The 19,035-nt window shown below is 34.6% G+C and overlaps 5 protein-coding genes and 1 non-coding gene across 8 annotated transcripts; 4 read left to right on the top strand and 2 right to left on the bottom strand.

Moving 5' to 3' along the window:
- Nucleotides 1–67: 67 nt before the first annotated feature.
- LOC107897490 (tRNase Z TRZ3, mitochondrial) lies at nucleotides 68–5,841 on the bottom strand. Its single transcript, XM_041079745.1, has 13 exons — nucleotides 5,336–5,841; nucleotides 5,029–5,118; nucleotides 4,128–4,172; nucleotides 3,986–4,040; nucleotides 3,726–3,769; nucleotides 3,246–3,638; nucleotides 2,864–3,132; nucleotides 2,654–2,777; nucleotides 2,508–2,558; nucleotides 1,805–2,208; nucleotides 1,044–1,707; nucleotides 395–699; nucleotides 68–268 (listed from the first exon to the last, which is right to left on the bottom strand). The coding sequence occupies exons 1-13, from the start codon at nucleotides 5,708–5,710 to the stop codon at nucleotides 262–264; spliced, it is 2,826 nt and encodes a 941-aa protein (XP_040935679.1). The 5' UTR covers nucleotides 5,711–5,841; the 3' UTR covers nucleotides 68–261.
- A 2,044-nt stretch (nucleotides 5,842–7,885) lies between these two features.
- LOC107897495 (photosynthetic NDH subunit of subcomplex B 3, chloroplastic) lies at nucleotides 7,886–9,409 on the top strand. 2 transcript variants are annotated; one of them, XM_041079746.1, is made up of 6 exons: nucleotides 7,897–8,220; nucleotides 8,305–8,415; nucleotides 8,502–8,558; nucleotides 8,835–8,897; nucleotides 8,976–9,038; nucleotides 9,134–9,409. In XM_041079746.1, the coding sequence occupies exons 1-6, from the start codon at nucleotides 7,921–7,923 to the stop codon at nucleotides 9,209–9,211; spliced, it is 672 nt and encodes a 223-aa protein (XP_040935680.1). In that variant the 5' UTR covers nucleotides 7,897–7,920; the 3' UTR covers nucleotides 9,212–9,409. The 2 variants fall into 2 exon arrangements, with proteins under 2 accessions (XP_040935681.1, XP_040935680.1); XM_041079747.1 differs by lacking the exon at nucleotides 8,502–8,558 and having other exon boundaries at nucleotides 7,886–8,220.
- Nucleotides 9,410–10,619: 1,210 nt separating this feature from the next.
- LOC107897491 (uncharacterized) lies at nucleotides 10,620–13,621 on the top strand. Its single transcript, XM_016822969.2, has 4 exons — nucleotides 10,620–11,109; nucleotides 12,098–12,542; nucleotides 12,699–12,814; nucleotides 12,955–13,621. Exons 1-4 carry the CDS (start codon nucleotides 10,680–10,682, stop codon nucleotides 13,401–13,403), a joined length of 1,440 nt encoding a protein of 479 aa, XP_016678458.1. The 5' UTR covers nucleotides 10,620–10,679; the 3' UTR covers nucleotides 13,404–13,621.
- Nucleotides 13,622–13,675: 54 nt separating this feature from the next.
- LOC107897494 (auxin-responsive protein IAA17) lies at nucleotides 13,676–15,876 on the bottom strand. 2 transcript variants are annotated; one of them, XM_016822974.2, is made up of 5 exons: nucleotides 15,276–15,876; nucleotides 14,913–15,136; nucleotides 14,737–14,836; nucleotides 14,025–14,086; nucleotides 13,676–13,900 (listed from the first exon to the last, which is right to left on the bottom strand). In XM_016822974.2, exons 1-5 carry the CDS (start codon nucleotides 15,680–15,682, stop codon nucleotides 13,866–13,868), a joined length of 828 nt encoding a protein of 275 aa, XP_016678463.2. In that variant the 5' UTR covers nucleotides 15,683–15,876; the 3' UTR covers nucleotides 13,676–13,865. The 2 variants fall into 2 exon arrangements, with proteins under 2 accessions (XP_016678463.2, XP_016678462.2); XM_016822973.2 differs by having other exon boundaries at nucleotides 13,846–14,086.
- Nucleotides 15,877–16,945: 1,069 nt separating this feature from the next.
- Nucleotides 16,946–17,027, top strand: TRNAS-CGA (transfer RNA serine (anticodon CGA)). Its single transcript has one exon. It is a non-coding gene; the product is annotated as a tRNA-Ser (tRNA).
- LOC107897493 (protein THYLAKOID ASSEMBLY 8, chloroplastic) lies at nucleotides 17,000–17,902 on the top strand. The gene has a single exon (XM_016822971.2). The coding sequence runs from the start codon at nucleotides 17,142–17,144 to the stop codon at nucleotides 17,823–17,825; it is 684 nt and encodes a 227-aa protein (XP_016678460.1). The 5' UTR covers nucleotides 17,000–17,141; the 3' UTR covers nucleotides 17,826–17,902.
- The last annotated feature ends 1,133 nt before the right edge of the window (nucleotides 17,903–19,035 follow it).

Raw genomic sequence — 19,035 nt, forward strand, 5'->3', positions numbered from 1 at the left:
TATTGTATTTCTATTTAATTTTTAGTATAAGATAGAAACCCCAAGTGAGACAAAAGACAATTCATGATTCATCCATTAGAAGCTTAAACTTTACTCAACTACTCAGATTTTTCAGTGCTGGAATATTACCAATTTAATTATGTAATATTCTCCTTCTATGGTTTCTTCTTTCAGTACTAACCAATCACTAAAAGATCATTGGCACAATCTTTTAAACTTGCTACTATTTGTTTCCCAGGCAACTCCTCTTTGACACCAGGGTTACAAACTGTGATGGACAAGCTTAAAACAATTAAAAACTGGTAGTGGTATGAACAATGTAAGGTCTTCTTAAATTATGAGAGAAATATGGAAATGGTAAAAGAATTAATTCATTATATGTCAAGAAGCTTACACCAAAGCATCTAGGATATCATCCGACTCATCAACTGCTACCTCATTTCTGAAAAGCAATTTAAGATATGGAAGAACTTTGGGAAGCACTGGCAAATCTGCTATGTTAATACTCATCATGTCAAAAGCAATGCATGTCTTGTGCATGTGTGTCTCATCAAATACAGGAATTTTCGGGTATCTTTGGCTGAAATGGGTTAGGACGATGCGGTAAGCACCAGCGGAGTTCCCCACTTCAATGGCTTCCTTGGTTGTGCTGTGGTTTCTAGCAATGGCCTCATCAACCAAACCATCCTCAAAAGTTGCCTGTAATATGATCAAGTGTAAGCCGGTCAATCAAATTAGCTTTGAGAATGTGACGGTGATGGTTAATGCAAGTACAAAAGAGATCCAGTTTCAAATTAAACTCAAAGCTGAATAACCACTAAAGAACCCTAAATAGTTGGATAATACACCAGATAGACATGGAGAATACGAATGCATCTGAATGCACTAATCAAATATCTTAATTGTATGTCATGTCCTCCATGAAAGTATGTTTAAATTTACAAACTTGCATTGTATTATCTAAGGAAGGTGATGGCAGAACTATTAGTTACAATGATGATCAATTAAACATGCTATTAATATCTAATGCAATAAAAACTTGCCTCGTGTATGAGAACTGTTGCTCCACGACATGCATCTACCAGTTCTGGACAGGGCCTAGTGTCACCGGAGTACACAATCTTCCATCCTGGGATCACTTTTCCGACACTGCTGACACGCTCTGCAGCTTCCAAGACAATGCCAAATGCCTGGGGACAGTGCACAACAGGAAAACTAATCAAAGCCTCTAATCCTGCTTCACCTAGCATTTTCTTCAAGCTCTTTAGGAATGGATAAGCTGCAGAATGATCAACTGGACTGCCTGGTTGCCTCAAATAGCTCTGCATACGACTACCTTTAGCAAACAGAGTCTGATTAATTTCTTGCATGCTTTCATTTTTGGCATTTGAATGCCTTGGACTTTGTGGAGATGATCCATCATTATTTGATGCACCATCCCTCACAAAAGTATCCCATGAAGCTTTTGTGGTACTCCTACAATCAAGGAACTGCATATCAAGATCTTCAAGTCTTTGATATGCATCTAAATATCGCTTAAGCTGTCTCGGTCCTATAACCAGTAATGGTTCATGAGGCACTCCTTTCAATAAATCACGTCTCAAAGCAAGCACTCTTGCCAAACCCGTGTGGTGATCAGGATGAATATGAGAGATCCAAACACATTTTAGATTTCTAATAGCCTTGTCTGCACCATCTACACCATATCTGCTTTCTCAATAGAGACGCAACCACGAGTTAAGAGGGAAAAAGAGAAAGACCGTGATATTAATCATACCTAACTAAAATTTTGAGATAATTTTACCTTCTTTTCAGTTGGCCAAGGGTCCCTTCTCCGCAATCCAAGAGCAAGCTTCCTTTGGAGAAAAGATTGATATAGACAGAGCTAACATTACGATACTTAGAAGGCTGAGATGAACCTGTACCAAGAAGCACAATTTCAAGGTCATCTCTCCTTATGTTCTCCAAACAACCAGGCAGGGTATCTTCCGTCAACCATGGTTCTTCAATCATAACTCCATTATCATTTGAAGTAGGTAATACCTCTCTACTTTCTTTAAGCTCCTGCCAAAACTCTCTGACATGTTGTGCAGCATCAGCAATCTCTGGAATTTCTAAATGAAGCTCATCAATCACTTGAGACTGACCCATTGGAGTTGGAATATGTGATCTGTCCAGTCCCAGTTGAGCATAAGGGCGCAATGTGAACTGTCCAAAATGTAAGTAAGAAAAACTCTTAAAGAGGAAACTATTGCACTATTAATTTTCTTGAAGAGTCCAGAGCTCAATATATATAAACAGTCAGTTATCTACTTAATTCATGGAAATGTTTTTCACTTAAATGATTCACTTCTTTTAATACTAAAATCTAACAAACCAATTATTCACTTGATTCATGGAACAGAAAATGCCATTTTTTGGCAGGAAAATTGATTCTTAATGTTCGTTTCTTTCATTTTTAAGGAAAAAAGAAAAAGAAGCAGCGACAGCCACCCCAAGAAGAATACCTTTAAGAGATTTTCAGCAGGAATACTTTCACAGATCTTCAAAGTGGGACCCTAATAAAAAAAAAATACTAGTAAGTTGAATGCAAACTTTTCATGGAATAATAAACCTGATTGTAAAAAAAGCCAATTCTAGAATGTAAACAGACCTCACTTGAACTAAGGTGCTGAAGAGACAAGAAACCTGGAGCTGGAAAGAACTGTGGGCATAAGTAATTAAGTCGTGATGTAACTCTTGCACTTGATTTTAGAATTGGAACCTCAAGAGTCTTCCTGCAGAGTGACATAAATAAGAAAATCATCAGTTCATAGGCAATGATGCATAATACCTGTTCCCTGAAAGAAGTGAAGCGACTTACTTTCCATGTCCAGCCATAATATGCTGCGCTGAACCAAATTTCTTCATCCACTTCTGGTAGTTGGGACTGCTTACAACAGAAGCAGGACTCAAATGAATGACACAGTTTACCATCTTAGTACTCTCTGTTAGGTGACTTGATACATCTGTATAATATCCATTGAGGCATTCTATGGATAACAATTCCTGTAGATGAGATTCTGTGGGACAGTCAACCAGGATGACAATGGGACCTGGAACAGGAGGATCCATTACATCAGCTGGATGAACCTATGCACAGCAAGGAAAATTTATAGGGGTCAAAAAGTATAGTAACTAGACAAATAACTGATGCATGAAAAGCATAAGACCACAAGTATTTTCCTTGGTAACAGATCACCCACCATGATGTCTAGGCGGTCTGACTTCACTGATTTACCATGTTGTAGCTCGCTATACTTTGGCCCAGCTTTCAGGCCAAGAGCTGCAGCCTTTTTGGGGTCAAATTTTCCCATAAGCTCGGGCAATTCACAAATATATAAGACAGACATTTCACCAGGCTTTATTTGGGACTGTTCTAAGCAATGAGGTTGTAGGAGAATTGCTGATATTTTGACAACCTCATCTTTGACAAGAACAATAGGATCTGAAGCTTTAATTGGAGCAGTCACATTTTCAGCAGCATCAGAAATGGGAGACTGTCCAAAGCTCTGGGTGTGAACCATAGTTGCATGTGGAATGAAAGATTTCATTGCACCAACTAAAAAATTGAGATCTGAAGGTCCCCAGATTTTGACCTTTACAGCAATAGAGTCTAGTACTTAAGTAATAGGGACAAAAATGTCAAGGAAAAGTGAAATATTTTATATCATTCAGACACTCACACTATACCCTTCTTCTCCCATGCCAGCCAAAGTCAGCAGCAAACCTACGAGAAAGAAGTTAAACTCAACAATTCAGGGAATAACCTTTGCATGCCTAGAATGTTTTTAACAGAATATCATTGCTTCTTACTTCAAGCAATTAGCAATAATTTTTCTGTGTGGACCTCCAGGAATCTTTCAAAATAAACAGAGAAGTAAAGCTCAAACATAATGATATATCAAACTTCTACAGAGCATTATAAACAAGATTCAAGAAAAACCTGAAAGTCCACCCGCAGTTTCTGAGCAGACCCGTGAGAGAAATATGTGATCTATCTGGAGAAAAAATCCACATCAGACATCTTTCTAGATCAAAAGCGAATAAACTGGCAAAAATATTCATGTCAAAAGACACGTGTATACCTTTGATAACTTTACTTTATGCTCAGTGCAAAATCTTTGTAATCCCTGCCATAACAGCAATTAATAATTAACGACAATACTGGTCAGAGCTCATAAGTCTTCTAGAGGACTTTTATCGTACTTCATCACTGCCAATGTTGCATAACATTTACAAACTGTCCTAGATCCATTCTACCTTCTGAGGCCCAAATAGTCATTGGTAAGACAATTCAAAGTTGATGCCAACCACCACTTAAGAAACTTAGCCATTGACATTTAAACTCATAGAAAAGGTAACTTAAGCTCATAAAATACAAGGGCAATGCCCATCTGTTTATCCAGCAAAAGAACAAAGAATATTGCATCCAATGCATGATTATATTGCAGTGAACAATAGGCCAGTATCCACTGGCCAAAATCCACAGTTAAGCATACATGAAACTGAACCACTATCCTTCTGGTCCTAGTAAGTGTTTGATTCTGTGATCTATAGTAATTGGACAAGACCAGACAACAGCTTAGGCATTAATTATGTGACACTATAGGTAATTGTAAGTTAACTAGGAACCATAACACTTGAGTTCACTATACTTCCTACATACCACTATACCAGTAATTGCTGGGATTGCACTTTCAGAAACTTTTTGAGTGAACAAATGAAGAAATTTCAATAGATAAAAATACCCAGGATTCTTCTAGGCCTTTCCTAGATTAATATTTTCCTCACCAGTCACATTAGGACTATATACATTAAGCAGAGTTAGAATATTTCTTACGCATAATGACGAAATACGAGCTTTATATTAAGCTGGAAGATGCAATATAAATTGTGCTGAAGCTACACATGAGAAATGCATAACAAGTATGGACTACATTCCACTCTATAAAATCCTTAAAATTGTAAATAAGCCATAATGCTTACCTCTCCGGCATTAAAAATAAATCTTTGTTTGTCAAAAAAGAGCAAGACTGAAGGCGATGTGTCTTGTGTATCCATTCCAGTCCCCAAAATCTGCAGATTGTAATAAAAACTTCAACTGCTTTAAACAGAAACAATGACTAAAAATGAACTAAAAAGTCAAATAATGCAATTTGTTATCCAAAAGTTCTAAACTTTTTAAAACGAAATTACTCAAAATTCACAACTTCGATCTAAAAAACAACACAAACCCATTTTAGAAAATCACTCAAATTGCCTAAAATTCCAAACCACAGTTTTTTTAATGTACCTGTACATATGCAATAGTATTAGTAGGATTAAGCTTGCGTTCTTTTAACTGGGGATTCTTTTTAGGCCTATCACTCTTATCTCGACCTTCAGCCCTTCTTTTATTAAACCCAAAAGAAGAAGAAGAGTCCTTTGACTGCCCAGTTGTTTCCTCCATAGTCATATCTCTGCCTCCGCCTTTACGGTCTTTGAAAGTGCTGTTACTTCTTCTGGAAAGATTGGAAAAGGAACGTGGTCGTTTTGAGGAAGAAGAAGCGAGGATAGTGGAGAACGAGAAGGGTTTTGGATTGGGTTTAGAGATGAAGAGAGGGACAGAAAGAGTGGGTCTTAGAGGAGGAGAAAAGAGGAGGCGCAAATTCGGAGAAACATATCGCATTTTTTTAAACACCAAAATGTTGGACGAGGCTTCACCTTTACCTGCCTGCTTGTGAGGTTTTTGCAAGGGTTTTTCGCTCTCTTTTTTCAAGGCTTTTCCCCAGTTCTATCGGACCCTTACCTGGCTTGGCCCCTCTGCCATTTGGATCATTCAATTTTGGGTAAATATATATTTTGGTACCTGAACTTGCAAATAAGTCATTTATCGTAACTATTAAATTGAAAAAAAAATCAAATTCAGGTATCAATTTGAACCAAGAAGCCAAGTTCAGATACCTAATTGGACCAAAATAAACTTTAGGTATTAAATTGAACTTTAAAGTCAAGTTCAAGTACCTAATTGGACTAAAGAAAACTCTTAGGTACCAATATGCATCTTAAAGCCAAGTTTAGATACCAAAAGGCATAATTACCCTTCAATTTTATTATTTTTTCATGAAAAACTAAACGAAAGGTGGTGATACTTTATTCTTGTCACTGTTATGGTGCTAGTATTAGAGGTGTGCATGGGTCGGGCTACCCGGTCTGGCCCGAAGGCCCGCTTGAAATGGGGAGGGTTTGGGTAAAAATATAGGCTCGAAAAATGGGCTTGGACAAAAAAATAAGGCCCGTTTAAAAAATGAGCCGAACCTCGGGTAAGGTATTTTTAGCTTGGGCCCGGCCCAGCTTGGCCCGAATTACTAATGGACAAAAAAAATCTGCATATTTTTTTTTATTTTTGAATGTTATTTCTTGTTATTTTCTCCCTATTTTGTTACCATTTTACTATTATATTGCTATTATTTTGTTGTTATTATTTGGATATTGTATAAAATTTATTTTATTGTTAATTTTCTTATTATTTTAAAGGCATTTGTTAATTTTTTTATTATTTTAGAAGCATTTGCTTGTTAAGTTACATTTATCTTAGTGTTATTTAAGTCTACATATTTTTTAAAATTTATTTTTAATTTGTTGGGAAATATTTATTTTGATATTTTTTGTATTTTTGCTGTATTATATATTTAAAAATAATATAAAAAATTAATACGAGATGGCTTGGACAAAATTTTAGGCTCATTTTTTGGGCCCGACCCAGCCCGAGCCCAATAAATAGGCATGATTTTTTAGTTGAGCCCAGCCCTGCCCGGCCCATGAACACCTCTAGCTAGTATTCAGTCAACAATTTTTCATGTATTTGTTTTCAAAATATGAATGTTAGATGTTTTATTATTTTTAATGTATAATTTTATGTTTTAAAATTAATGAAATTAAATTTATTTTTAAATTTATAGTTTTAATATTATTGAATTTTAATATTCAAAAAATTTATATGGTAAATATATTATCACATATATAATGTTATATCAATTTACTTGTTTTAAGTAATATGTCTTACCATTGCACCTAGACCTGCTCATGGGTCAGGTCACTCGGCTCGGCCCGAAGGCTCGTCTGAAAAGTGGGAGAGTTTAGGCAAACTATAGGCCCAAAAAATTAGCTTGGGAAAAAATGGATTGGGCCTTAAATAAGGCATTTTTGGCTTGAGCCAGTCCAAATTTACAAAAGGACAAAAAAATCTACTATTTTTTGTTGTTTTAATGCTATTTTCTTGTTATTTTCTCTCTATTTTGTTACTATTTCACTATTATCTTACTACTTACTTTGTTGTTATTGTTTGGATATTGTATAACATTTGTTTTATTGTTAATTTTATTATTATTTATTTTAGAAGCATTTACTTGTTAAGTTGCATCTATCTTAGTGATATTTAAATATACATATTTTTTAAAATTTATTTTTAATTTATTGAAAAATATTAATTTTAATATTTGTAGCATTTTTGATGTATTATATATTTAAAATTTATATAAAAAATAATATAAAAAATTAGTATAGAGTGCCGGGCCAAGCCTGAATTTTAGTATTTTTATCTGCACTGGGTTTGAACAAAATTTTGGACTTATTTTTTATCCGAACTTAACAAATAGACCTAAATTTTTTTTGAACTCAACTCGACCATAAGCACCTTTAATTGCACCTAACCACTTGTTAATAACAAAATTTGACCCATAAGAGTTATTCGTGATGGCCACTTAATAAATTGGGCAATTTGTTAAGCCCAAAACAAGGCCCACAATCAATCTTCGCCCCACATTAAATCTTAGTCTTAGATAAGATAAAAAAGAACCACCACACACTTATTGCTACACATAACACAAACAAAACGGCATGCAAACATATCAAATTAATTGCTACATTACACATATATCTAATGCTTATACCAATAGAAGAACTTTTTTATTATCTTTACAAATATCTGCAATGGGTACTCTCCAGCTTAGCATCCATGGCTTAGCTACTACATCCTCAGTGCCTCGTAAATTCAACTTCAGCAGCAGAAGCAGTACCACCCACCTCCGCTTCTCTACACCCAAAATCCGAGCTGTTAGCACCGTCCCCGACAGCGAATCCACAGCCAAGGACAAGGAGCCTGACGAGCCTCCCGCTGTTGACTTTGCATTTGTTCATGTAAGTTTAAAAGTGATAGTATATGCCAATGCTAGCTCAACATGGATTTACAATTTGATGGGAAATTTTGCTGTTTTCTTTCAGTCTGTTTTGCTGCCAGATGGTACCCCGGATGTACATTTTCGCAGGGCTTGTGGTGGGCAGAAACTTAGAGATATAATGCTGGATAATAACATGGAGTTGTATGGACCATATGTAAGTTCATATAATTAAGCGATATCTGTTCATGTATAAACCACTGTTTGAGAAAATATGAATTTGGGGTTGGCGTTCATTTTCAGGGTAGACCTCTGCTGAACTGTGCAGGGGGAGGGACCTGTGGAACTTGCAGGGTTGAGGTTAATCCTATTTTGTTTTACAACATAAATGTGATTTTCATTTCTTCTAAGCCAAGAAAAAAAGTATTTCCGTATTGGATACATATTTGTATTCAACAACATAAATGTGATTTTCATTTCTTCTAAGCCAAGAAAAAAAAGTATTTCCGTATTGGATATATATTTGTATTCAACATTCACTTGGGGAATAATAGCTGAAATTGTAAGGGGAAAATGGGATTATGGTTGTAATTCCAATTTCATTTCGAAGATCAAACTAGAATACATCAATTTCAGGTTGTAGAAGGGAAAGAGCTACTAACCCCTCGAACAGACAAAGAGAAAGAACATCTAAAGAAGGTATTTTATAGCTTACAATTAACTCATCGTTCAACACTTTGTGTGTATATATAAGTGCTCCTCATTGGTTATTTGCAGAAACCAAAAAACTGGAGATTGGCCTGCCAAACAATAGTTGGTAAACCAGATTCAAAGGGCCTGGTTTGTATTCTTTCTCAACCTTTTTTTTTTCTTAAATTTAATAAATTAGAACAATAAAAAATGTCATTAAAATGATATGAACATGTCCAATGCAGCTGGTGATTCAACAACTGCCTGAATGGAAAGCACATGAATGGTCTTACGAAAATTTTTTGCCTACAGAGGAGCCCTAGACACCATCTTTTTTGTTCGCACTTGCTGTACAAAAAATTCTTTCAAGTAGTCATCTTAAGATCATGATAAGTGTTGTTACCATGATGCTCACTTTTTACAATTATATGTTTAATCAAGAGGTGTGAGAATTTACAAGAAGAATTAATGAACCAAAAAACATTACATGAAATACAAAATGGATCTCATGTATTATGAAATTTTTTATAATATTGTAGAATATTTTACATATAAAAAGGAAAAAAGAAAAAAAAAGAGTAAATTATTTTGTAACAGTGGATAGGAACTTTCTGCCCAAAAGGTAAACTAGGAATGCAGTTTCTTAGTGAAATTCTTTTATTAATCAATAAAGGTAAATTTGTGAAAGAAATAATATTTGTGCTTTGTTTAAGTTTTAGTGCTTTACCAGTAAAAGATAGCAGTGATAGGTTTGAGTGAGGAGCAAGCAACAATGGATCCAGAAGTTGGGCAATCTAGTCAACGAATATGAATTAAGATAAAATTATGAATTTTAAAATAAAAATTAATAATTTTAAGTTAAACAACTTCTATATATCATTTCAAACTAAGGAGTTAAAATATATATCTTATTTTTATTAAAATTACTTGAGTTTTATCATTTCAAACTATGTTCTCACAATATCAAAATTATCTTTTTAAACATTCACCTATCTTTTGTTGGATTAAAATTTTCAGTTATGAGCACGAGGAAGGATTGTATTCCACGTCAAAGTTTCATACAATCCTTCCTCTTATAAGCACATATGTATAACATATAATGCTATTATAATGTGTAGATATCATAATTAGTATTTAATAATCAGTTATTTAAAAAGAACAGTTCAAATAAATCAAAATCTTCTTAACAATCTCCAACGATGAATTCAAGTATACTTCTACATATAATTTTATACTTAATAATCTGACATAATAGTTTCTAGTTTATATCACATTCTTTCGGTTTTTACATCCTTTACTAAAATTGGAATAGTAATAATAATAAATATTTTTATTATTATTGTAGACTTCTAGTGATGTAGTGGATCTGTCATGTGTGTAATTATCATCCGAGTGTGTTTAGTTTATTTATTTATTTATTTTAATCAATAAATCACATCATATATATATATTAAAGGTAGTTAAAATATTATGTATAATAATATAGTTATGTATTAAGATAGATATAAACATTAAAAAATATGGATTGAAAGTCAATGAGCCTTTGGCATTAATAGTAAAAGTTGAGATTCTAAATCATAAATAAATTTTATTTGATTTTTCGATGGTCTGTTAAAAAATTAATCAATAAATAATAATTGGTAGTTCCTTAATATACTCGCAAGAAAAAAAATTTTAATTTAACTTCTTCTTTTTTCACACAAGATAAATTTTCCATGTAAATTGTTTGGTAAATAGTATAAAGCTAATGAAGAAGGCAGGCCCACAGTAGCAGTTTATAGCTTCCCAAAAATGAGTAACCGTCACCCCCACACCGTATCTCACTCAATCTCGTCGCCAAAAGCCCCACCCATTATGCTGGACCGAACCCTCTCTTCCCGCCGCTCTCAGCCTCACCTCGATTTCGAATTTCCCTCCCCCGCCGCATCTTCCGCCGTGTCTCCCGTCCCCGAATCCCCCACCTCACTCGCCGACGAGTCCAAAACCAAGAAGCCACCCCTCTATCTCTTGGCCACCAATTACATTTCTCGCTTCGGTCTCGTCAAATCGCCGTGTCTCTGCCTCTCCCTTTGCCTTCTTCTCATTGTTTTCACGCTTTTCTCTTTGCTGCTAAACTCTCGCTCCTTCGTTTGCGTCTCGTCTTATGACCCGATCTCTCGGGTCAGTCTCTTCGGTCTCGACGGGGTTGACTCCGATTTCGGATCCCTTGGCGTTCCTTGGTGTAAGTTTTGCTTTACTCTGATATTTTTTGGGTTTTAGATCGGATCTGAAAACTTTCTCATTTTCTATTTTCATTTGCATTAGCTGAATGAGGTAGCCGTTTCGCTGTTGCGTTGCTTCATTTTTCCATTGTTGTGCTTTTCTTTTTCATTTTTTTACGCTCCTTATTTGGTTGTTAGATCAGATGCTTTTTTTTTGTCATGATCAGATGCTTGTTTGTTTCTATTAAAGTTTTTACAAAATTATTCTCGACTGTAATTAGATAACTGAACATTTTGATTCTATTATTAAAACTTTTATTTTTATGCATTTTATTAAAGCTTAAATATAAGGATTAGATCTTTTTAATTAGCTGAACATTTTGATTCTACTATTAAATGTTCTATCATCAATGCATGTATTGGAGCTTAGATATAAAGCTTAGGTCTTTTACTAAAAGCTTAAGCTTCTGGAATAATTTTTCATGCAACTCTTTAATGTATTTCATATCTTCGATGAAACATTCACCGGGCTGTATAAAAAATGTGGGTTGATAATTTTGAATTTCATTAAGCAACTAGTTTTGGAGCAGAATCCTCTTTTGACAAAATTTGGCTAAAACGATAAAGTTGCATTAAAATCCCATTTACAGTCAATTTGATTAGACCTTCTTGTTTCATACATCTGTATTTAGTTCTTCGGAGATTCAACCTTTCTTTTGTTGATTAACAAGAAGGCGCAAACTAGTCTTCAGTTTCCTTCTGGTCAATTGTTATATGTAAGCGTTTTAATTGCTCATCTCAAAACTGAGGGCATTTGCATTATTTTCCTCCTTTGCTAGTTTTGTTGAAGTTTATGGTGTTAAAAGTGAGGGGTTTTTTTGGTTGAATATCAAACTGGATTGGGTTTTTTTAAACTATTTTATTTCATGCTAAAGACCTGATTTCATGTTGAATTCTTAAATCTTAACTCTCATGGTTTGTGCCCATTTAATTTGTATCCTTGAAAAGGCAGATCGAAACATGGAAAAACAGTTGAATGGACATCCAAAGATTTAATCAATGGCTTGGAGGAGTTTGTACCAATATATGAAACTCGTCCTATCAAAAACAATCTGTATGGGATGGGTTTTGACCACAGCTTTGGGCTTTGGTTCATTACCCGGCGGCTAAAACCAGATATAATGATTGAGAGTGGTGCGTTCAAGGGGCATTCCACTTGGGTTCTGCGGCAAGCAATGCCTGACACACCAATTATCTCGCTCACACCCCGACATCCTGAGAAGTACTTGAAAAAGGGCCCTGCTTATGTTGATGGAAATTGTACATACTTTGCTGGAAAAGATTTTGTGGATTTTGGAAGTGTTGATTGGGAGAAGGTACTTAAGATTCATGGAATTTCTGATTTCAGCCGGGTTCTTGTCTTCTTTGATGACCATCAAAATGAACTGAAAAGGTACTTAATGCAGCTAAGTATTGGTGATCTTTTCTCAACAAGTTTAAGGTTTTGCTTGAGATGATTGAAGGTTACTTAATGTCTTGATTTTTACCTTTTATAGTTTTGGCTTTCGAGTTGTTGTGCTTATTCTCTTGTGATGTGGTTCATGCGCAGGCTAAAGCAGGCATTGAAAGCTGGCTTTCACCATCTTGTTTTTGAAGACAATTATGATACTGGAACAGGAGATCATTATTCATTGAGGCAGATTTGTGACCAGTTCTACATTAGAGGTAGATGCTCCTTCATTTTGTCTGTAATTTATATCCCTGACTTATTATTCATGTGCTCCCTCGTTTTTTCAGTATCTTCAAATCTTTGTGTTCTGAAGTTGTTATTGTCTTGTACCTGATAATGAGCTTTGTTTATTCAGGGGGTGGCCATAGCTGCTTTAAGGACAGCGATGAAGCCAGAATTCGATCAAAAAGAAAGAAGTTTTGGGAGAAGGCTGTTGATATAGATGAACTTTGTGGGCCACATGAAGCATGGTGGGGTGTTAGAGGGGAGATGCGAGATAATTTTAACCACAATAAGACCACAATCTCTTATGGTGAACATTTTCAGAATAGCAGGTTTGTCGAATCAATTCTTGATGTTTATTGGGAGCTACCACCAACAGCCGGTCCATCTTTGACCCACCAAAGTCGATATGATCCTGGCCGTGCACCTCCTCCTATTGTTGAAGATGGTCGATATCGCATGTTTCAGCGGCTTGGTTTAGATAGGCTTGAGAGATCCGTATTCAATGGATATACACAGATGGTATATCTGCAAATTTCCAAACCAGAATCTTGGAAGTATCCAGAATCAGATCTCGTTTAACTTACGTAGATGGAACTTGTGTCACTATTTTTTATTACCTCATAGCAAGTTATGATTATTTTCTTGTTAATTTATTTTTTTTTTAGTAAAAAAAGTTGTCCAATTTTTTAGGATTATGCCCTAAGATGTCTTAATTTACTGACGTGAGAATCAATGTTTTTCACTTAAATTATGAGTTGGGAAAGTGGGGAATAGTTTAATGAGAATGGTTTTATTGATTTTTGAAGTGTTCCTTCTCTTCAGTATGCACAATTGTATTTTAAAAATAAATATGAAAACCATCATTTGCTGTGATTTTATTCAATTTGCGACAATGAGCTGAATATGAATACGGATCCATTTAGATTGGGTCTATTTGGGAATTTAAAATGTTTTTCATTATTGTAAGAGCTATATGAATTCTAACTAAATACATCAGAGGCAACGTACATCTATGCGGCTGTGGACTTTGAAGATTCTTGTTCATGTTGTGTGCATTTCAGCATGGCCCTTTGAAGCTGCAATCATCACTCAAGGGTATATAAAGCAAGCTATTTAACATGTTACCTTCCATTTTTAACTAAATTTAAGAGAGAGAGAAAATATGGGAATATTTTGGATATAATGAGGTAAAAGGGATACCTAATCCAAGAGTCTCTGAACCTTTCATTATCCTTAGTCTCAAACATGAATTGGTAAACATCCTGAGTAACACACATTGTTTTTAGTAAGTTTAATATTTTCGGGTTATATCTTAATTTAGGTTTTTTCTATTAAAAACTAATCTAAATTTAATTTATGTCAACTCAAAATTGAGTGAATATTATCTATTATTTGATATCTGTATTTTTAATTTCTTATATATTTAAAAAAAATTATATTTTATACTTATATTCAAATATATTATATGAGAAATCCAAATGGAAGCCATTTTTTTAACCCTCGATCATCATTGATAATAAAAATTTCATCAATTTAATTATCACACATATAATATAATTTGAAATTTGACTTGGCCCAAACCTTAAATAAACCTGTTATCTAATTATATCACATATATTATATAAGTTGTTGATATAAACCTAATTTTCTCTTCACATATATTATATAAAATCAACAAATGTTAAATTAAAAAAAGTACTTTAGTTGAAATGAAGTGTTATTGATATCAAATCTTTAATTTATCCGTAAATAATAATAATAATAATAATAATAATAAAGTAACATTTTAAAATTATTTTAAAAAATAATATAAGGGCTAAATTAATTTGTTTAAAATGAGTTTAGCCAAAATTTAATGTTAAATGGGATTATCAAAAAATGATATGCTAGGAGGGTATGGAAGAGCAGTTACCGCCACGGAACATCGCCGACAAGCATCCAATCACCGTCCTTGTCTTCATATGTCACCACATATTCACATCCTATTGCTACCCCTTTCCCACTGCACTCCCCTGAAATGAAAATCACACTCACTCTTAGTTACCCAAAAAATTTTATGTACGTATGTGAGGGAATGGGGAAGTTTACCGATTGTAAAACAGCTGAATATCCTCTCCAAAGCTGAAGAGAGTTCCACGTGGTTATTGTAGGTTTTGAGATCGACATTTCTCAAGTATGGTGCTCCATCTATGCTCACTTTCACATACAGGCGACCGCCACCACCACTAGTCTCATCACTCTTCTTTGCGAAATTGGAGGCCTTTTTATTCTCACGGAATGATCCAACTGGTTGCCATCCTACCAACTCAGCCCTGTTTCGTTAATCTCGCTTAATAAAATTGATGTGAAAATATAATCTAACCGGCTCTGTTTTCAAGTGAATAAGCCAAAGAATGTACATTGAAAAGGCCAAAAGAAGAAAACGAAACAGGGTTTTGAAGATGAACATACTTTGTAGATGGAGCACTAAAATGGTCATTGGCAAGAGGAACAAGATTCTTCTCATCACATGGGAAAACCCATTTCTCATTAGGCCCATCAATGGCATATGAGAAACCCCTTTTAGCTCCAAACCCCAACTTCTTCAAAGTCGTAACACCAAAACCATTACTTGTATCATTACTCTCTAAATCTTTGCCAAAAAGACAGACTTTTCTGTCAGGAGAGTGAGAACCTGGTAAGCCAAGCCTCAGCTCAGTTCGTTTGAGATTGAGACTTGTTTTTCTGGTTTTTTCTTCAATGTACTCAACTGAAGAGGAAGATATATTCTCAGAGCTTCTTTCCATTGAACAAGTCTCACACATTAAAGTGTGAAAGAACCCTCTCTTAATAGTTTTCCCGGTGAAAGAACGAAACATTTTGGTTCATTATAATTATTCATGGGGATAAAAAGAAAGAACTGAATCAAGACATAAAGGGTTACCATCTTTTACCAAACAAAGAACAGCAAAAATTTGGCAGTCTCTCTAGAATTTTGCTGGTATTTTTCAGCTTTTGGATTTCTCAGCAGACATGCAACCCATAAGCCTCAAAGGTTGATTATTATATCCCATGTTCTTTGATTTCATTTGCACTGCTGCACTCTGTATAGAATTCAATTATTGGCCAAAACAGTACCATCGTTAGTGAATACAAGTATCTATCATCTTCATTACAATTTACAAGTACAACAAGCAATAAGGGATGCAATACTTGTTTCCCTGCAAATTTGACCCCAATCTTAGTTGCAAGGTAAAAGATTTGTTACCTTGTGATCTGACAACATCTGCCATGAGTAAAACTCGATTCAATTCAAAAAAATCAATTTTTTTTTAATATTGAGTTAATCGAATCGAGTTATTAGAGTTATTCAAATTATTCGAATCAACTTAAATAACTCAATTCGAGTTTCAAATTTGAGTAGAGTCGAATTTCACCATTCGAATAACTTGAATAATTCGAATAACAAATTGGTGTAAATATTATTTTGGTCCCTGTCAACTTTGAAAATAAGCAAATTGGTCTCTCTCACAACAAAAATTACAAAAAAAAAAATTCAAAATATTTATAAAAATTTCAAAAATTATATATTTTTAAAAAAAATTATTAAGATTCTAAAAAATATATAAAAAATTTAAAATTTTTAAAATAATAATTTTGAGACCTAATTAATGATTCAAATTTATCATACTCAAATATCTTTTATTATTATTATTATTATTATTATTTTGCTTTAAATTTTTTTAAATATATATGATTTCAATTTTATGAAATTAGTTATATTATAATAATAGATTTATTTGAAATATTTATTTTTTAATTTAACTCGATTAATTTAAAAATTTTTCAATCGATTCGATCAAACACTCATCCCAGACCATTGGTAAAATATTAAAAGTAATCTGTGTAGGAGGGTAATTCTGTTTCAAGGTAAATAACGTAATTTTAAGATTTGAAATATTTAAATAAAATAGGTATCGTTTTTTAATCAAGCCTTTCATTACCTTAATAGAGGTGTCAACCCAAGACCCACCATTTGGTTCCTACTTATTTTATTTTAAATTATTATTTGATCTTCTACTTAAATTACAATAATGATTTTAAATATATATATGTTTTGATTAACTTAACTAGCAACAGTAATCGATATGTCCGAGTGGTTAAGGAGACAGACTCGAAATCTGTTGGGCTATGCCTGCGCAGGTTCGAATCCTTCTGTCGACGATTATTTTGTTCCTTTTCCGTAAACTACTCAACAGCCCCTTTAAAAGGAAAAAACTAAAGCCTAAAACCCTTTTATCCTTTTCTCTTTGGCTTTCGCAAAAGCTTCCTATTTTCATGGCTGCCTCACTTCGGTTCAATCCTACTTCAACCCCTTCGCTCTGCCCAATCTCCACCTACAAGAGCTTCACTCCGGTACTCTGTGGCCCACGCGACAACCGCGGACCTCTCGTTAAAGGCCGTATCTTAAGCACCGAAGCCATCCAGGCCATCCAATCTCTCAAACGCGCCCAGCGGAACTCTTCATCGACGGCAACGGTCACCCCACTCCCTTCCCTCTCCCGCCTCATCAAATCCGACCTCCTCGCCGCCCTGCGCGAACTCCTACGGCAAGATCAATGCGCCCTCGCCGTCCACGTACTCTCCACCGTCCGATCAGAATACCCGCCTCCTGACTTGAGTTTGTACGCCGACGTTGTCGTCGCGCTCGCTAGGAACCATCTTAAGGATGAGATTGATGGGTTGATTGAGGAGATTGGAAGCATCGAGTGCGATGACGAGAAGGCGCTTGTGAGGCTGATCAAGGGCGTGATTGGCGCCGGAAGGAAGGAATCAGCGGTGAGGATTTGCGGGTTGATGAAGGAAAATGGAGTCGGATCGAGGAAAAGAGTTGGGGAGTATGTGGTCAAAGTATTGAGCAAAGGATTGAGAAGATTCGGGGAAGTGGATTTGGCTTTGGAAGTTGAGAGGGAATTTGGTGAATTGTCTAGGGTCAATTCCGACAAATTAACAATTTACTAGATTTGATGATTTTTTCTATTCCAATACAATATTTTTTGTTTGTATTATATTAGTATAATTATATTTACCTTATTTGATATTTATATAATTTAATATTAGATTCTTGCACTACTATTAAAAGTTAATTAGGGAATTAAGTATATTTTTTTAAAATTTAAAAATATAGGTTGATTTTTTAGAGAAAAATAGAAAACCCTTTTAGAGTGTTTTTATTTTTATTTTGTGTTGAGTGTTGAAAATTTAGGGAGAAAGATTTATTTATATTTTTGTTTTAGAGGAAAATTGTGATAGTTTTAAGGTATGTTTGAGTTCATGATGATGCGATTGCGTTCGGAGACTCGTACATTTCATTTGCACAATTACCTTAGAAGATGTCGCATTGTAACCCGAGCTTCTAGTTCATGGTGGTTATGTGATCACGAGTACAAGTACAACTCGAGGTCTTAGTTGATAATGATTATATGATTACAGATTCAAATTTCTTATCACCAAAAAAGAATACTTTATAAACTTTATACATAAGTTTGAGATCATAATCATAGAGAAAAAAAGGATTACTATTATAATCAACTTACTCTTTTTCTCCATCAAACTAGCATCCTTAACATCAATGTCCAAAACCTATGTCAAAGATGGGGTAAGAAGACTTTCAAAGGGGAGTGACAATGACAGTGGAGAAAAAGTTGAAACACGACTAGGAGTGACAACGGTACATAATGTGGTGATTGTTAAAAAAAATGGAGTTAATGAAAAGACTAGAAAAATATGAATCATTATGATTGAGAGGTGGTGCACCCATCGGTATAGTATTTGGGGTTGGAGCTAATGATGAACTCGACGTATGCACTTTCAATCACAGCCTTATTGGGGTCATCTCGGCCTTCTACGACGACATTGCCTACCCCTTTCCTCCTCCAGCAATAGATATTACTTACCGTGAAGTGTAAATCATGTCATGTAATTCGAACAGGTCATTAAATTTGGTCGGACAATTGGTTCGCGCATAGGTACAAAATCGTATCTATGTTCCCAGATGTAAATATATTTCCCATGAAATTTAGACCAATCTTCATCGGTTCTCCTTCACAAATTAATCTTGTGAAGTTTATCAAACTCCTAAGGTGACAACGAAATATTTTACATAAACCAAAACTGGCGCATCACTTGATTAAATTCATGCATCTCAACTGTTGCAAAAACTATCAATGAC

The sequence above is a fragment of the Gossypium hirsutum genome, chromosome A10 (assembly GCF_007990345.1).
Source record: "Gossypium hirsutum isolate 1008001.06 chromosome A10, Gossypium_hirsutum_v2.1, whole genome shotgun sequence".
NCBI classification, from domain to species: domain Eukaryota; kingdom Viridiplantae; phylum Streptophyta; class Magnoliopsida; order Malvales; family Malvaceae; genus Gossypium; species Gossypium hirsutum.

What these genes read in the sequence shown, in the direction of transcription:
- LOC107897493 (XM_016822971.2), top strand. Translation starts at nt 17,142, where the DNA reads ATGGCTGCCTCACTTCGGTTCAATCCTACTTCAACCCCTTCGCTCTGC.
- LOC107897495 (XM_041079746.1), top strand. Translation starts at nt 7,921, where the DNA reads ATGCAAACATATCAAATTAATTGCTACATTACACATATATCTAATGCT. An exon ending in AGAAAGAACATCTAAAGAAG is followed by an intron (nt 8,898 to 8,975) that starts GTATTTTATAGC and finishes GGTTATTTGCAG; the next exon opens with AAACCAAAAAACTGGAGATT. An exon ending in AACCAGATTCAAAGGGCCTG is followed by an intron (nt 9,039 to 9,133) that starts GTTTGTATTCTT and finishes TGTCCAATGCAG; the next exon opens with CTGGTGATTCAACAACTGCC.
- LOC107897494 (XM_016822973.2), bottom strand. Translation starts at nt 15,682, where the DNA reads ATGTTTCGTTCTTTCACCGGGAAAACTATTAAGAGAGGGTTCTTTCAC. An exon ending in ATTCAGCTGTTTTACAATCG is followed by an intron (nt 14,837 to 14,912) that starts GTAAACTTCCCC and finishes TTTTCATTTCAG; the next exon opens with GGGAGTGCAGTGGGAAAGGG. An exon ending in GTCGGCGATGTTCCGTGGCG is followed by an intron (nt 14,087 to 14,736) that starts GTAACTGCTCTT and finishes TGTGTTACTCAG; the next exon opens with GATGTTTACCAATTCATGTT.
- LOC107897490 (XM_041079745.1), bottom strand. Translation starts at nt 5,710, where the DNA reads ATGCGATATGTTTCTCCGAATTTGCGCCTCCTCTTTTCTCCTCCTCTA. An exon ending in TTATTTTTAATGCCGGAGAG is followed by an intron (nt 4,173 to 5,028) that starts GTAAGCATTATG and finishes CTGTTATGGCAG; the next exon opens with GGATTACAAAGATTTTGCAC. An exon ending in ATTATGGCTGGACATGGAAA is followed by an intron (nt 2,778 to 2,863) that starts GTAAGTCGCTTC and finishes GTCACTCTGCAG; the next exon opens with GAAGACTCTTGAGGTTCCAA.
- LOC107897491 (XM_016822969.2), top strand. Translation starts at nt 10,680, where the DNA reads ATGAGTAACCGTCACCCCCACACCGTATCTCACTCAATCTCGTCGCCA. An exon ending in ATCCCTTGGCGTTCCTTGGT is followed by an intron (nt 11,110 to 12,097) that starts GTAAGTTTTGCT and finishes ATCCTTGAAAAG; the next exon opens with GCAGATCGAAACATGGAAAA. An exon ending in TGACCAGTTCTACATTAGAG is followed by an intron (nt 12,815 to 12,954) that starts GTAGATGCTCCT and finishes TTGTTTATTCAG; the next exon opens with GGGGTGGCCATAGCTGCTTT.